The sequence below is a fragment of the Ananas comosus genome, linkage group 13 (genome assembly GCF_001540865.1).
Source record: "Ananas comosus cultivar F153 linkage group 13, ASM154086v1, whole genome shotgun sequence".
Lineage (NCBI taxonomy): Eukaryota > Viridiplantae > Streptophyta > Magnoliopsida > Poales > Bromeliaceae > Ananas > Ananas comosus.
This window is the reverse complement of record NC_033633.1, coordinates 6,935,419-6,953,514: the sequence shown is the minus strand read 5'-3', so window position 1 is coordinate 6,953,514 and position 18,096 is coordinate 6,935,419. Positions and strand designations below refer to the sequence as shown.

General features: G+C 36.4%; 1 protein-coding gene across 1 annotated transcript in view; it reads right to left on the bottom strand.

Moving 5' to 3' along the window:
• Positions 1–16,460, bottom strand: part of LOC109719550 — a gene marked incomplete at its 5' end in the record, with an annotated part of 30,874 nt that extends 14,414 nt beyond the window's left edge. Inside the window, 2 exon segments of the mRNA XM_020246304.1 lie at positions 12,639–12,721; positions 16,352–16,460. Coding sequence (XP_020101893.1) covers positions 12,639–12,721; positions 16,352–16,460 — 192 coding nt within the window.

Here is an 18,096-nt window from a genome sequence, read left to right as displayed (position 1 = left end):
CCGAACCAAACATTGTCTTATAAATCGCCTTGAATAAATCACATGGACCACATTTCAACAGTCACCACTATCATTCTAACACTACAAATTAATCCTTTATTTAAGGACCAAAACATCATAAACATCAACTTCTTTTTACTTTCGAAAGAATAGTAGCTCTCTTTCTCTATATATATATATATATACACACACACTTATTACTTCAAGGTTTTCGTGCTGTTACTGCTTCTGAATAAAAATGTATTAGGCACAGAAATAATTAACTACAAAATTAAGAATAAAAAAACTTTCTTACTTTCTCTCCTTAGATAGACGGGGTAATGGTTTGCAAATTTCATGCTGTTTAGCTGTCTCATCTATTTTTATCTCCTCCCTGACGTTGCAAAATAAGTGCACTTGGCTACCATAGCTAATGTATTCACTCCTATCTGCCACTGATCGTCTCTATCTCTGTATCTTTGATTAAAATTGAATTTTTGTTTTACCTTACATTTTAAAAAAAATGTATTCCCTCTCTGCTTCTCTTACTCCCTTTTGCTTTATTTCATCTTTTTAAGCTCTCCACTAAATAAAACTTTCACCTGCTTTTCTCGCTGCTCTTATTAGTAAATTATTATTTACATTTTTTTTTCCCCGTTTCTTCGATCCATGTTTTGTAGTATTAAGATGATAGGCATGGTATGTGCCCTCACTCTCATCTTTAGATTTTCAGTGTAATTTTGTTCTCTATTTTTACCTCCTCCCTATTGTCCCAGATTGGTAAGGCAATGATGATAAAACAAGTGCATCGAGTAAGGAAGGCCTTTTCCTAAGGCAACCACTTGCACTTAGCAAACATAGCTAATGTATTCAATCCTACCTACCACTGATGGTCTCTATCTTTATATATTTTATTGGGATTGAATTGTTGTTTTGCCTGAGCCTTCTAAGTCCCTACGATTTTGTTTGAAATTTAAAAAAATATTCTCCTTCTCTACTTCTCTTTCTTACTTCTCTCAGCTGGTTTTAATTACTCCAATCCTTCTTTCTTATACCCTTTTTTCTTTATTTCGTCGTTTTGAGTTCTCAACAAAATTTTACGTATTTTATTTCTCAGTTTCTTCTCATATACTTTTAGTGTAACCGCAGTTATCATTACAGTGCGGCCTCTGGTACTTCGGTTAAAATCACACCTCATTTGCGAGCTTCCGTCAACGCAGGACCTCTTGCTTGCCGAAATTTGCAAATTTCATGCTCAGTTTTGAGGTAACATCTTAATTTTGCATGTTACTCACAATGCAGGAGTGCAATGCCTCGCTCCTGTTCTACCATTGGTGCATCTACATGTATACATAAAGTGCTCAAATTTGTAAATTGCTCAACTTTGTCATTAACAATGGTATATGTACAGGTTTTCTACTGTGTGATCCCTATAGCTACTTGAGGGTGTCTACTGTTGTTTCGTATTGAGGTACTCACTACTACTTCCATCTTTTTCTCTTCAATTTGTTACGGTGTGTCACCCTTACACTTTTTTTACATCCAGAGTTGAATGGATGCATCCGAAATATATAGAGTAAATAGGAAGAGAAGGCATCTCATACTTAATCATCGCAGAAATGTTGCCCGCCAGTGCGGCACACGACATATAAATGTTATTCTCCTTGATGATTGTCTTAATAGATCGCTCCAATGTAGAGAGAATAGGAAAAGGCGGAGGATTATTTTGAACCAACGTAGAAATACTATCTTCCCTTTGGTGAGTACCCATGGCCCTATCACCTACGGTGCCACAAGTGGACGAGGTGACGGCAGTTCCGGTACACAAGTAGAACAACTCTACTTAGGAAAGCCTGAATATAAATGCCAATCATGTTCAGCTTTATTATTGTACAACGAAAGAATTTATAAATATCGAAATGAAGCTGTCCCAAGATTTTCTCTATGCTGCCAAGAAGGCCGGATTTGCTTGCCACCGCTACAAGAAACACCAAACATGTTGGATAGTTTGTTAAATTACGAAGGTTCTCGCGCAGCTACTAAATTTCGTGAAAATATTAGGGTCTACAACTCTATGTTTGCCTTCACCTCCATAGGTGGAAAAATAGATTCTCAGATTAATAAGAGACCAGGACCGTATATTTTTAGAATTAGTGGCCAAAATCACCATGTAATGGGCTCTCTACTGCCCCTTGATGGTCAACGGCCTAAATTTGCTCAGCTATATATTTATGACACTGAGCACGAAATAGATAATAGGATGCAAGCGTTCGATGCAAGTGGAGGCCTTTTGAATATCCATAAAAATATTGTTTCCGATTTACTAAAGATGTTTGACGTCAGAAATGAAATCGTTAAAGCGTTTCGGATGGTTAGAGATCGTTTTCAAGCAAGTGATTATTTACCTATCAGATTGCGATTGATTGGTTCGCGAATAGACTGTCCAACTCAGTATAATCCTCCATCGTGTGCTGAAATTGCTGGCCTGATAATTGGCGACCTTGGTTGTGCCGATCGGCAGTGTGATATCATAGTTGAACACAAAACTCATGGTTTGAGACGTATTAGCGATTTACATCCATCTTTCATGGCAATGCAATATCCTATACTATTTCCATATGGTGAAGATGGTTTTAGGCTGGGCATTAAATGTAGTGAGAACTCGCGTAGGAAGACAAACTCAAGGCAATGTGTTACAATGCGCGAGTTTTACGCGTACAGAATACAACATAGAGATGGGGAAGGAAAAACCTTAATACGTGGTGGCAAGCTTTTCCAACAATATATAGTAGATGCATTCTCATGCGTTGAAGAAGAAAGGCTTGCCTATATTAGAAACAACCAGACAAATTTGCGATCTGAAATATATAAAGGTATTAAGGATGCTGTTGTTGAGGGTGATGTGGACGGTAATGCAATTGGGAAACGAGTTATACTGCCCTCAAGTTTTACAGCTGGCCCACGGTATATGGTTCAAAATTACCAAGATGCTATTGCCATATGTCGACATTGTGGCCCTCCTGATTTATTTATAACATTTACCTGTAATGCACAATGGCCAAAAATACGTGATGCCTTGCAATTTATTCCTGGACAACGACCAGAAGATAGACCAGATATTGTTAGTAGAGTTTTTAAGATGAAATTGGAAGCATTGATGACTGATATCAAGAAATACGAATTCTTCGGGAAAACAATTGCTGGTACGTGGCCGTTACTAATTTTAACGATCTCTATAAAACCTAGAATGCTATTTATTAGTTAAAAATATTTTTACGATTCTTTCATTTGTCACAGATCTGTATACAGTGGAGTTTCAGAAAAGAGGGCTCCCGCATGCACATATCTTAGTATGGTTGCATACTGATCACAAACGCTTAACAAATTCTGAAATTGATTCAATTATTTCGGCAGAGATACCTGATAAGATTGCTAATCCAAATGGTTACTCAAGTATTGTCAACTTTATGATGCACGGTCTGTGTGGTCTAGCAAAGCCATCAACACCATGTATGATAAAAGGTCGATGCTCGAAATATTTTCCAAAGGAGTATAAAAGTGAAACCGTAAGAAGTGATGATGGTTTTCCTATATATAGGAAGCGTAATGATCACAGGACTGCTATTAAAAGCGGTATCGAACTTGATAATAGATTTGTTGTGCCTCACAATGTTACATTAGTTTTGAAATATCAGGCTCATATCAATGTTAAGTGGTGTATTAAATCGAGGCTTATAAAGTATTTGTTCAAATACGTTAACAAAGGTCCGGATCGATCTACTGTTGTTATAGAAAATAATATTACTCAAGGGGCTTCTAGCTCCGGAGCCCGGTACAATCAAGTAGATGAAATTAAGCAATATTTGGATTGTCGGTATTTATCCGCATATGAGGCTGTTTGGAGGTTATTTGATTTCGACATTCACTTTAGAGAACCATCTGTCGAAAGATTGGCCGTTCACTTGCCTATGATGAATAATGTTATATATCATGGTGGGCAAAATCTAGAATGTCACGCCCCGAGACCGCTACCAATTTGGTCCGGTTCGGGCGCATCGGACAGACGCCGAACGGACAGCACCTCCCCTGTCCGCCCAAAGCTAAACTACCAGATCATGTATAAGAATTTGCCCAGGTAAAGAAATTCAATACATACATGATCAACTAAAAGCACACAAGTGCTATACAACTAAGAGCAAGAACCACAGGTATGTGTACAAGTGTATAAAGAGAGATATTCTAGCTATTACAACCATTCAACATTAATTCATTTAATTACATTTCCATCTCCCAAAATGTAATACATTGTTATCTCCAAAATACATAGATAGCTCCCCCATCCTCACAAAATATACATCATATGTCTCCAGTACACAAGGGTACTCTAATGCATATAGGAAAGCTACTAACTACCTAGGGCGCTATGCCCTTGCCGCGGTCCTCGCCCGGCGCCCTCGTAATCGGCCCTGCAACAAAGTGGGGTGAGAACTATATAAATATAGTTCCCAGTGGGTTCGGCCGCCGATTCCGCCGATCTTCCCACTAGGTCTAAGCAGGCACAGATAGATAGATAGATAGGTAGAAATGTAAACTGCAACTATTCTACCATGCCTTCAAGAGATACCATGTATGAAATAATCATCATGCAACAGTATACTATCATGCTAGTATGGGGTCAAGAGTATGTATATGTAACATAGCAATGCAGTCTACAACATACACTATGTCTACTCAAGGTAAGAATGCAATTCTACTATGCCATTCATGTTCATTGCCCAATTTACTTGGCTAACCCGTAGGTTAAGCCCTCGACCCACTCTCAATCTCATAGGTGAGGAGAATCTGCACTCGCACACCGAGACCGTCAGCGGGACAAGCACGTCTGTCCCTGTGTGAAGTACTCCGGAGACCACTGCTTCGGTGGAGCGACCACCGACGAGCTAAAACAAACTAGTGAGTATGATCCAATCCTCACAAGAAGATACCCTGTCTACTAGGGTCATGGTGCCTCTGCTGCACAATCATAATGCATAATCACATGCCGGGACTTCTACCATCCCTAAGTTCATGCCATGTTTACTACACTAGACTCGATGCCACTCGTTCGATCATTTGTAGTAAGTTTTCTAACTAGTTGACATGCCACTCGTTCATGTTTAGTATTTCTACTACACTAGTTCAATGCCACTCATCTAGGCTATACATGTCCAAGTTCAACTCATTATGCCACTATAGGATTCCATGTCACAAGACCCAATCCTCATGCGTCCCTAGTCCAAGTGTCAAACCCGTAATACTACACTACTAAGAAAGCATGCAAGGAATTAGAATTGCAACTATCTACTATCCTATATGCATAATGCCCATATATGATCAATATAAAGGACTTAGACATAAAAAGAAGCTCGATTGCTTTGGGATGGACACCCCCCCCCCACCTTTTGGTGATGTCTCGATGCTGCAAATCCATTTCCAAGATTTTTGGAAGCTTCCTCGGCAACCTAGGTGAAAACGAAGCCAAAAACGGGTTTTTCGCCAATATCTCTTCGTAGCCTCGCCGAATACTCCAAACGAGTGCACGAACGCGTTCAGGGACCTAACAATTAGGTTAGAGAAGGGTCAATTGAGATCAAAACTCTCCATGAACAAAAGCCCTTTTTTGGATGCCCTAGAAGCCCAATATTGCAATAGCTCTATTCTAGCATTTATTCTTGCAATCAATGGGTTCATCCACTTCTAGAGGTCCACTAGAGTCTATCTAGCTAGGTTCTAGGAGATCAAAGCAAACCCTAATACTTCTACCATGAGAGGGGGTAGATGCTTACCTCTATTAGCTAGACCAAAGAGAGGAAGAAGAGATGAGGAAGATAGTAGCTCTCCTCTTGATCTCCTTCTCCTTCTTCTTCTTCTCTTTCTTTCCTTCTTCTTCTCCTTCTTTTCTTCCTAGAGAGAGAGAGAGGTATATGGGTGTAATTGTGTTGGAGGGAATGAGAGAAAGAGAGGGGAAATACCCACTTAACCTCTCTCATGCAACAATAGCACTTAGCCCCCTCCACTTTGCCTCTTGTGCACTGCCCAGACTGGGCAGATTTCGCATGCGGGGACCGGTCCCTCTACGGGAGGACCAGTCCCCGAGAGCAGCCTCACATGCAGAGCTCTCGGCCAGCCCTTTTTACGCGTACGGGAACCGGTCCCCTGCCGAGAGACCGGTCCTCGTCCGAGAGACCGGTCCCCAAGAGAAACCATTTTGCACAGAGTCCTCTGCTCTGCCTTGCACGCGTACGGGGACCGGTCTCTCCCCGGAGGGACCGGTCCCCGAGAACACAAAGTGGCAGGGCAGCCTTTTGCTGCCCTCCACACCTACGGGGTCCGGTCCCTCACCACAGGGACCGGTCCCCAAGAGCTAAAACTGCAGTTTCTGCAGATTTGCTCCAGCTTGCTCTCGTGACCCCTTCGATGCACTTTTTGCCTTTTTGGCATCTTCGGCCTTTCCGAAGTGCACCAACGCGACCCTTGGTCGATCCTAAATGAGTCCAACTTTCGTATTTCGAGAATTCACTTCCTTACATAGAAGATGTCTTGAGACGTTCTAATATTAATAAAATAATGTTTACATCATGGATGGAGACCAATCTAGGTAATGATGATGCTCGAGAACTTACATACGCAGAGTTTCGGACTAAATGGGAGTGGCATCCTAAAGATAAGTTTTGGTCAAGACGAAAGCAAGGGAATCGTATAGGCAGGATAGTTTATATCCACCCAAGTGCCGGTGAACTTTATTTCTTAAGAATGCTTTTAAACGTGGTTAAAGGCCCAAGAAATTATAAAGAGATTAGGTCGGTGCATGATGTTGTTCATGCAACATTTCGCTCTGCGTGTCGTGTCAAGCCCTTGGCTTGCTTAGAGATGATAGAGAATGGAGAGAAGCGTTAAGTGAGGCAGCCCTTTGGTGCTCTGCAGGTCAACTTAGAGAATTGTTTGTGACCTTAGTGATGTATTGCGAAGTGACAGATCCAGTTAAATTATGGGAAGAATTTTGGGAATTATTTGCCGATGATATTTTGTGCAAGCTCAGGAACATTCTCGGAATACAAAGGCTACGAATACCTCAAATTGAACTCCAAAATCACGTTTTATTTGAACTTGAGGTTTTGTTTAACAAGAATTGTAGCTCACTTGCTCATTTTAAGCTTCCTATACCTAATAGTTTAGTAGTTGATCAACTGAATAATAGGCTATTGCGCGAAGAAATGGATTATGATATAGGTGAATTAACACAATAGCATTTGCACCTGTTTAAGGGATTGACCGATGAGCAAAGGAATGTGTATAATGCTGTGTTGATTTCAATATATCAGAATATTGGTGATGTAATATTTGTTTACAGACATGGTGGAACAGGTAAAACTTATCTTTGGAAAGCTATTATTTCAAAACTACGCTCAGAGGGAAAAGTAGTGCTAGCTGTTGCTTCCTCTGGAATAGCGTCGCTTCTATTGCCTGGGGGCAGGACTGCCAATTCAAGATTTAAAATACCTATTAAAATTGATGATTGTTCTAGCTGCGAGATAAAAAAAGGAACCCAACTTGCAAAATTAATTTCCCATGCTAGCCTAATTATTTGGGATGAAGCACCTATGAACCATAGAAATTGTTTTGAGGCTTTGGATAAAACATTGAAAGATGTTTTGGAAACACATGATCCAATCGCCGGTGAAAAGCTTTTTGGGGGCAAAACCGTTCTTTTAGGAGGGGATTTCAGGCAAATACTTCCAGTTGTTGTGGGAGGAACTAGACAAGATATTCTTAATGCATCAATTACTAGATCTTATATATGGAGCAAGTGCAAGATTTTTAAACTGACTAAAAATATGCGATTGCTACAAGGTTCTTCCAATCAAACATCGGATGTATCTCTAGCAGAATTTAGTAAATGGATACTCGATATTGGTAATGGTGCAATACATGCTACCAAATTGGATGGAGAAGAGGAGGCAACTTGGATTAAAATCCCCGACACTATGCTTATAGAAAAAAATGTAAATGGCATTCACAATATTGTTGCAGATATTTATGACGATATTGGAGTAAAGTACAATAATCCTTCCTACTTGCGAGATCGAGCGATCGTTACGCCGATAAACGAAGTTGTTGATGAGATCAATACATATGTACTCACTCTGCTGCCAACTGAAGAGCGTCTTTACCTAAGCTCAGATTCAATATGCAGTTCATCGAGGAATGCCGAAGATAATGATATACTTTATCCAGTAGAGTTTTTGAATTCTTTAAAATTTAATGGAATACCCAATCATGAAATAAAATTAAAAGTCGGGGCTCCTATAATGTTGCTTAGGAACATTAATCAAATTCTGGCCTCTGCAACGGTACACGATTGGTAATAACTCAACTGACTACTCGAATTATTGAGGCACAGATATTTACAGGTAATCATGTTGGCGAGAAAGTTTATATTCCTCGCATTATAATGAATGTAACAGATTCAAAATGGCCATTTGTGTTAAAACGAAGACAGTTTCCAGTACGTTTGAGCTACGCAATGACAATTAATAAAAACCAGGGTCAAACATTACAGAAAGTTGGTATTTTTTTGACGCAACCTGTATTTTCCCATGGACAACTTTATGTTGCAATTTCTCAAGTAACTTCCAAAGAAGGGTTGCGAATTTACATAGAAAATAAGGACGGAGAGCCAGAAGGGCATACAAGAAATGTTGTCTATCATGAAATATTTGCCGACGTATAAAGAAAAATTGTTTAGCATAAGGTATCTATCTGCATTTTTGTTTAATAAACACAATTTATTTCTTTACTAAATCGCCTCCTTTTATTCTGTTCTCTTAACCAGGCCTATAAAGCTGCTATGGAATATGTCCTGTTATCTGATTTATCATTGCAGCGACAAGGTTGCAAGATAAAAGTTCGGATTTGTCGGCTTTGGGAATCATCTGCGCCTTTTTTGAAGGGAGATATCTGCGGCTTTGGGAATCATCTGCGCCTTTTTTGAAGGGAGATATATTCGGTCTTGATTGTTTAATGGTGGATGAAAAGGTTATAGCACATTTTTTACGCAACTTTTCCTGCTTGGTTTTTTTTTATATTAATCCACACATTTTTTCCCCAACGTGATGGCTAGGGTTATTCTTTGCAAGCGACCATTCGTAAAAAAGATGTCGAAGAGCTCAAATGCCGGCTTGCCGACGGCACCGTATATCTCATAGAAAAATTCAATGTTATTCCAACTAAAAAAAAGTTCGTTGCCGTTGAGTGTCTCTACATGATTCAAATCAATAAATGGACGTGTCTAACACTGGTGGAAGAAGATGTGGACCAAATACCCTTATATAGCTTTAATTTCTTAAGCTTTCCTCATGTTGAAAATCAAAGATACAATGACACTGTTCTCACAGGTAACATTTACTTACAACATAACATGTTTACTTGGAAGTAACCATTTATATTATGATTTCATAAGGTTTAGGGTTTAATACTCTGCACTTTTTTGCCTGAATTTTAGATGTCTTTGGGTGAGTTACAGCCATTAGCGAAATTGCGCATAAATATGTTGGCCAAACTCTGACTCCCCTCAGAAATTTAGAAATACAAGATTTAGAGTAAGCTGTTGCTTTCAACTTTGTATAATCAATAGAGTATATTTTTAAATTGACAGTAACTGAATTTATATGTAATACATCTTTTATATATTTCTTTTCAGGATGAATGTTTTGTCTGTTACATTGTGGGATAAATTTGCTCTGGAATTTGATGATAGCGGCATTTTAGACAAAGATGGGCATACCTCCCTTATAATAATCCTCGCTGGCATGACAGTTCGTTCTTTTAAAGGTTAACAGCTTACTTTAATATCAAAACAAAATGCTAGCGTACAAAATTATATCTAAAACGATTAATTGTTTGTAGTCAATTCAGAGAAGATTAATTTGTCAACATGTTCCGCTTCCAAGATTTATATTAATTTACAGATTCCGGAGGTTGCACACTTTGTCGATAGGTTTGTTCCTAAATATGGATCTTTATTTCTATTTGTTTTGTTAGTATATTTAATTTACATGTCAAACTATTATGTATAGATTACAGCCAATGTCTACTTCGATTCAACGCATTAACACCAGCCAGCAACAAATTATTAGTCCACAAGAAGAAATGCTTGCGAATAGAAAAAAAATTGCAAGGTTGTTGAGTCTCAACCTATCTCTTCTCAAGTAAGTTTTATTTTGTGAAGTTATGTTATCAAGTTATTGCATTTTTTCTTCATTTGTTTGTTTTTCCTTTTCCATTTGTTATTGCATTTTTTCTTCATTTGATGTTTGTTTTTCCTTTTCCATTTTGTTATCCTCGAGTGAGTTCCATTTTATTAAGTTACCTTACAAAGTTACTGCATTTTTTTATTCATTGCTTTATATCAACCAGAATATAAAATTTACCTGTGAGGCTACAATTGCCGAAGTTGACACATCATTTGGTTGGTGGTATAAAGCTTGCTATAATTGCAAATCAGCTATCAAAACCTTTGATGATAGTTTTTGGTGCTCAAATTGTGACAAAAATGATCAGTCCCCTATACCATGGTATATATATTATATTCTTTAGTAGTTATTTATTATTTTCTAAAAATAAAATATTATTTTTAATAATGTGATTCAATATTTTGTTGAGCAGGTACAAATTAAACACTATTGTCGAAGATGGTAGTGGTTCTGCAAATTTTACCATATTCGGAAGATTGGCGCAAGATTTGATTCACATCCCAGCTCAAAACTTAGCTACTTCAGTTGGTTCAGATAAATTTACTCTTCATCCTCTAATTAAATCAATTATTGGACAAAAGTATATTTTCCAAATTGTCCCTGATCTACACAGGTTTAGAATAAGTGCTCCTTCTTTTAAAGTACTTAAAATTTTTAACGAAAATTTATTAATCAAAAGTGAAGAGGAGCTGCCTTCTACTACTCAAAATGAAATTTCCAAAGAAACAGCTGCTTCATCAAGGTAATATTCCCATAATTGATTTGTTTTACATTGAACATATATATACACACACACACATAGACATCCTTTAACAATATATATATATACACAGCTCTCCAATACTTGATGATGATTTAAATGAAATTCGGACGGCGAAAAAGCAACGACTTATGTAAGATCTACCATCGTCCATTTTTTTATTTCAATTTTTTATCATTTCTTATATAAGCGTAAATTAAATTAAAAGCTTTACTTTTATTTTCAGTTTCGATGAAGCTCCCTCCACAAATGAAGACAAGATGTGAAGGATTACATTTACAACTGCATTTTACTCTTGCATTATGCTGAAATACTATTTTCAATAATATAGTAACTCTCCACTGTATTGTACGTGCTGATGTTGTATTAAAACTTTCTGCTATCAATTTATCAATACTACAGTTTATTTTTCGTATACCATAAATTTTTTCCTTATTATCAGCTTACTTAAATTAATTAGCACAATCTACTAATCCACAGCGAAGCGCGGGTCTACACTAGTTTAACATAATACTACAGCCATCTGGCCTACTAATATTAGTAATTTAATGGATCTTAACAACCCAGGTTACTACTAGAGTATTAGTTGTTATATATCAGGGTACTTTCTCATCATCTTTCCACATTGGATTACTGGGTGCTAACAAACTCCTCTCCTGCATTTAGTCCTTGACATTTAGTCCTTGATGAATCCAATCTCTTCCAAATACACATTGACATGGGCCTTTGAACTTGTGGCATCCCATCGAGAAAAAAAGGACAAATGAGTACCGCTAAAGTCCTAATTCCATGATGCCCATATCAAAATTCCTGCAATCATCTAGCACTAATCGACATATATAGTAAGAAAAGAGTTTAGGCAATTCTTTCTTTCAAGCAAAAACAGAAATCAGGAAATAGCTATCCTGGTTGTTCTCATCCCTAGACCATTCTAAAGCCTAAAGTCAACTTAGAAAACCAGTATATTAGCCAGTGTTTGAAAAGGCCCGCCTGAGCGCGCCTCGGAGTCTAGGCGCAAAGCACAGGCCTCGCCACCTTAGGGCAGTTGAGGCGCGTGCCTCAGTCATGCCTCGTTATCTAAGTTTTATGGGTCTAGTGTTTGGGTGCTCTAGTCTCGGATTTTCTCAATATACCAACCCTTTCAAGGATTGGAAAGAGAGAGAGAGAGAGAGAAAAAAACTAATTAAAACCCTCTCTCTCTCTCTTTGCAAGCAGCAGCAGCAAGCAGTGGTGACGGCAGATAGCAATGGCAAGAAGTAGCGGCGGCAGCAAGCACTTTTAAGTTGAAAGTTGAAACATAAATTTTTTTAATTTGAGAAAATGTCATGCAATTTCTTTCTTTTCTATGGTTTGTTTTTGTATGGTTATTTTGGATTATTTTTTTTAATATAGAACATCAAGTTAAACTAGATATGTTAAGTGTGTTTTATTTTTATTAGACGTGCGCCTCACCTTCTTGAGGCGCACGCCTCACAGTGGACCTCGCACCTAGGGTCCAGAAGACCTTTGCAATTTTACACCTCACACATTTTCAAACACTAATATTAGCTATTTCTAATAAAATAAAAGAGAGACAATTTACTGAAGAAGAAAATGACATCTCTTACCTCAACATCCATGTCAGTATTCCTAAATGCATCCCATTCTCCAATATTTGTCATGCAAAATGCTGAAACTGATGTATTTTCACCTGTAGGGAAGAAAAAGAGACGACATATAACATTATATCATGAAGTATAAGAAAGGAAAAGAACCAGAATAGAAGGATATAGAGGGTATATTGTATGTAGAACACGAGCACAAATTGAGCGATGACAACTAATATAAAGAATAAAATAGTTATTTTTATCTAGCAGTTTTGGAACTACATTACCCACCCAGCAAGATAATACAGGAAAGCTTGTATAAAAAAGGGTATATTGCACAAGTCCTGTTGCTGTACTCTTATGAGTACAACTGTCTTCGTATTCATAGGTCGTTTTCGATAATAGAGTTTCCTAATTCGACGATCCATAGCGTTAAACATGATTTAGAGCATTTAAAACTTCTAGAAACCAAATTTCATAATTTTTTTACATCATTTACCTTATGGTCAAAAAAAATCGAAATTGATAATTTTTAATAGTTGGTATGGGATGCTCGCTCGTTTAATGATGTAAAAAGATCGGAATCAATTGAATTTTTGATAGAAAATTTTATTCACTATCTAAATAAAGATCCATAACTCTGATCTTAAATTGAAGTATCCGATCCTTTATTTTTAGGAGGTTGCTCGATTTTAACTGTTCATTTTATATCCACTCAATGGACTTTATTATAATTTCAAAAAATTACGAAATTCGTTTTCCAGAAGTTTCAAATGCATCATGTTTAAAGGTATGAATCATCGATTAGGAAGCGCTAGCATCGAAAACAATTTACGAGTACAATGACCTCTGTACTCGTAAGAGTATAATAGCCGTACTCCATATTGCACTCCATGAATTTTTGAGTCACATTACATTTTGGTCCTCAAACTTTTGATTTCGATATTTGAGGCCCTAAACTTTTAATAAGCTTTCAATTTGGTCCTTAAACTTTGAACAGTTTCATTTTTGTCGTCATCTTAGATTAAAAATTATTCCATACATCTAGTTCATCTATTTGTTCATTCACCATGAATTTATCAGTTTTCATCCAACTTATACTTTTATTTCAGAGGTCCAATTTTTATATGAAGAAAAAAGTGACAATTCCATAACTACCCCACAATCTTAAAACTATCTCAAATGCCCCCTGAAAATATCAAGACATAATTGCTTTTTTACCCTTGTAAACTTGTGATATTTCCTATTTACCCTTGATTCAAATATACCCCTGAAAAGCTTCTCTTTCTTTTTTATACACACCTGTTTTCTAGGTTTATTGGAAAGAGTTTGGATTTTTAGAAGGGTACATTAGAAAGTTGATTTTTTGAGGGGTAGATATGAAAGAGGGTTCCACTGTAATAAGTATATCATAGATGCCCCTTCCATTATCTCAAGTTACGGAGCGTTACCCTAACCTTACTTTGTTTTAACGCTAGTTAAGTTTTAAAATACCAATTTTACCCCTAACAGTTTCAAATTTTACTATTATATTTTTTAATTCAGATGTCAGATTGGTTCAAACTTAAATTCTAATTTTAAGTTTTAATTTTGAATTTAAATTTAATTTTGGTTTCAAAATTTTATTTTGAAATTCTGATTTTTTATTCAAATTTTAAATTCAAATTCAATCTCAAATCAAGTTGAGATTTTATACTTTACTTTCAAATCTAGATTTTGAATTAGTTTTAGATTTAATTTCAAACTTAAATTTGGACAAATTCAGAATGCAAATTTGAATTTGAATTTCAAATTCAAATTTAGATTTGTAATCGACTTGCAATTTTTAATTCAAATTTGAATTCAAATTTAAAATTTAAATTCAGGTCTTGAATTTTGATTTTAAATTCAAATTTAAATTTTGAATTTAAATTGTAAATCAAATTACTCGTATGGTGTATGCATGACGATGAAAATTATCAATAAAAAAAATTTAGGGAGTATTTTTCAAAAGTTTTCAACACAAGTGATAGAAAATTTAAGCATTATTAATGATATAATAGATAAGGGTAAAATGGGTATTTTATAACTACGAGGCTATTTTGGATGGTGACTACACCAGGGGTATTCGTGACATTCATGATCATTTAAGAGGGAATATGATATTACAGTATGTAAAGGGGGCATTCATGAAATTACACCAAGAAAAAATTATAAATCAACGAATGCTAGGGTTGAAGTATGGGATGGAAAAGTTGTTCATAAATGTATGGTGCATACATGTATAAATGCAACAGGTGTAAGCAGGGTACTCCCTTACCCCCACCACTACTTCCCTCTCCTTCTCTGCCGAGGACAAGGCAGGGTACTCCCTCACCCTCGGGTCCCTCACTGGCACCACCTCGGACCCCTTACTTGATGTTGCTATTGTATTACCTTTCATAGTTACCTTTTTGGTTACAACTGAGTACACTCGCCGTCGTCGGCTTGCGGTACCCACTGGGAGACCCTTGTTGGTTTCTTACACCTCCTATTTTAGGTGATCTTGGAGGTGCGAGTCAGGACAAGGCTTGACGCATGTAGCTAGTAAGTGGTAGAGGTCCCGACCTGGTGGTATTTCTGATTCTAGACCTTATTCCCTATTTTTTATGAATAACTAGAATAGTATGATTCAGTTTAGTTTATTTATGTTTCGCTTTATTTAGAATATGACATTGGTTTTGCCATTTTGAATAAATTATGATGGAAATGGTTTTCTACCCCTCATGGTAGTTCACTTTTAAAAGATGAAGATTTCCGTGTGAGAAACGGTTTTCAAAAAAGTTTTACAGCTTTTCGTGATTTTAGTATTTCCAAATAAGTTTTCGGATGGAAAACACTTTCAAATGATAGATGTGAATGTATGAATGTAATTGTGAATGTGTGTTGTGAATGAATGTGATTGTAACTTATACTATATGCAACGCCATGCAAATACAGGAAATACTCTATACACGGGGACAGTAGATACTCTACATTTGTGGCGGGTTTGTCATCCCTTAGGTCAAGGTTTCAAAAAAAAAAATAGGGCATTTTCCGCTAACCTGTAAACTTTAAAAGGGCCTCGGGGCGTGACAAAATGAAACCTAGTAGAAAGTATAGGGACTAGTAGTGCAACACAATTTTTTTTCCAAAAAAGATGAGAAAAAAAAACTTATGCATTTATAACCTGCAAACTTAGAAATCGAAAGTCATTTCATTTTAGATATTGAAAATAAATATTGGCCCAGTATGTTCTGAAGAATACAGAACAATTACTTCTAACTAGAAAGTTTTGATCAAAAAAAAATTTACAAAAAAAAAAACCCAAACATCAAGGCAGCAAAGCAAAATCTATATGACATGGTGTGTTCTTAAGATAGTGGTTGGTTTACTATGAAGGGATTAGAAAATAACAGACACAGGTCAAGTAGAAGAGTTAGTGACGTAAATCATACTGCTCAGCGCTAGCTCCAAGAAATAATAGTGACCTATTGGAGATATTAAACTTTGTTACATGTGTGCTAGTCCTACTACAAAGAAGAAAATATTTAACAAATCACTGTCCTTTTCTATCACAAATGCAAGAACACTAAAATATACCGGATTGCTTCTTCACTCAGTATGGGTAAAAGGAGAAACAATAATACTATGTACATATTAGTTTGCCTTTAGAAGTTCCAAAAATAATGAGGTACAAATTTTAACAGAAAAAAAAATGTAAAAACAGAATTTACCCCAAGGAGGTGGGGCAAAGAGGCCTCTTATTTCCTCAACATTTAAACGGGGAACTAGCTCGATCAACAAACGATCATTTACCCATCTTCGTGAACGCCGATTACTAACCTGTACAATTGTAAATTGTCAACCTATAAAATAATCAAGCTCAGTTAGTAAAATGACTTGAACAACTACTGGAACTTTTTTTATTATAATCTGTTAGAATGAAACAATTTCCTGAACTAGATATGTATCTCAATCTATTATGCAATGCCACTTATGCATAGAAAAAATATTCAGCCTCAAGATGTTTCAGGAGTCTCTTTCTCTATTCTTGAGGCAAAAGAAATTTTAATTTTGAAGTTGATCGAAGATTAATTCTTACTTGTCACTAGGCCATTTTCTTTTGTAAATTCTTTCTTTTGTAAATTCTCCATTTGTTGAGGTGGTTATTTTATATCTATAATGGATTTGCATGCATATCACCCCCATTAAGATTTAACCACATCCAACTCCTGGGAGAGGAAGAGATGTTCAAAACAATAATATAATGGACAAGCAGAAAGTGCCACTATGATGAGCTTTCGTCATAAGTTTATAATTAAGTCGCAATATCAACTTGCGTGTGAACCGATTCCAAGATACATTGAAAGTTAACTTGGATTTACTTAGGCAATATAAAACCATTATTTAGCTAAGGTCAATCTTCCAAGATATAGAGAACTGAGGAGAGTTACATGGTGGATTTTGCACTCTGATATACAGGAAAGCACTCATGGTTTAAGGGATATTTCTTTGTTTCTCTGTACCAATAGAGTTGCACCAAGGGTCAGCATCAAATCATTTCTACTCAAAATAGTTTTGGGTGAATTAGCTAAAGAAATACTTCAAGATAGTGTTTTCTTGTATTTCACTTCAAATTCAATTAAGATAGATTTTTGCTATTCCATGTATATGTAAGACGTTGTGTTAATAAATAAATTCAAGATAATGATGAACAAGTTCACAGTGCCAAAAAGATGCTTAAAATTCAAAATATTCAAGAACAAGAGAAAGAATAACTGATGATGGGATACATGTCTTATTGAGAAAAAATATAAAGTAATTTTAATCTAATTTGACTATGTTGGAAGTGCTAGTTGATTGGTGGGGATTTGTAAGAAGTTACGTCAAGATTTAGAATGAAATGGAAATTATGAGAGAGAGAGAGCGAGAGACCCTTAACCTCCATAATTCTGTTAAATTGTGTTACATTCAGGACAAAAGATATTGCCACAAGTGAAGGTCTTGGATGAAAAATATAAACGGTCAAAAATAATACTGAAGTTTAAAACCATGTCAGCAAGCCCATACAAGTTCTAAAGGATCCTATGTTGCAAAGATACGGATACGACGCGATACAGATAAGGTGATACGACAATTCCTAAAAACTCTAGGATACGATACAGAATATTTGAAAAAAGCATTATATATAATACATAGAGTTGAGCTGGAATGCTATCAGTAGCAAACGGGCTCCGTTGCCACCCATTTGTTTTCGATGATGGAGCCCTCAAATCGACGATCGGCACCGCTGAACATGATCTATATCACTTGAAGTATCTAGAAATTAAATTTCAAATATTTTCGATATCATTGACCTAATGATCAAAGGGTTTCAAAATTTGTAATTTTAATGGTCGATGTGAGGTGTTTTCTCGTTTAACGGTGTAAAGCTATCCAAATCAATTGAATTTTGGTTAGAAATTCTTTAAACTATTTA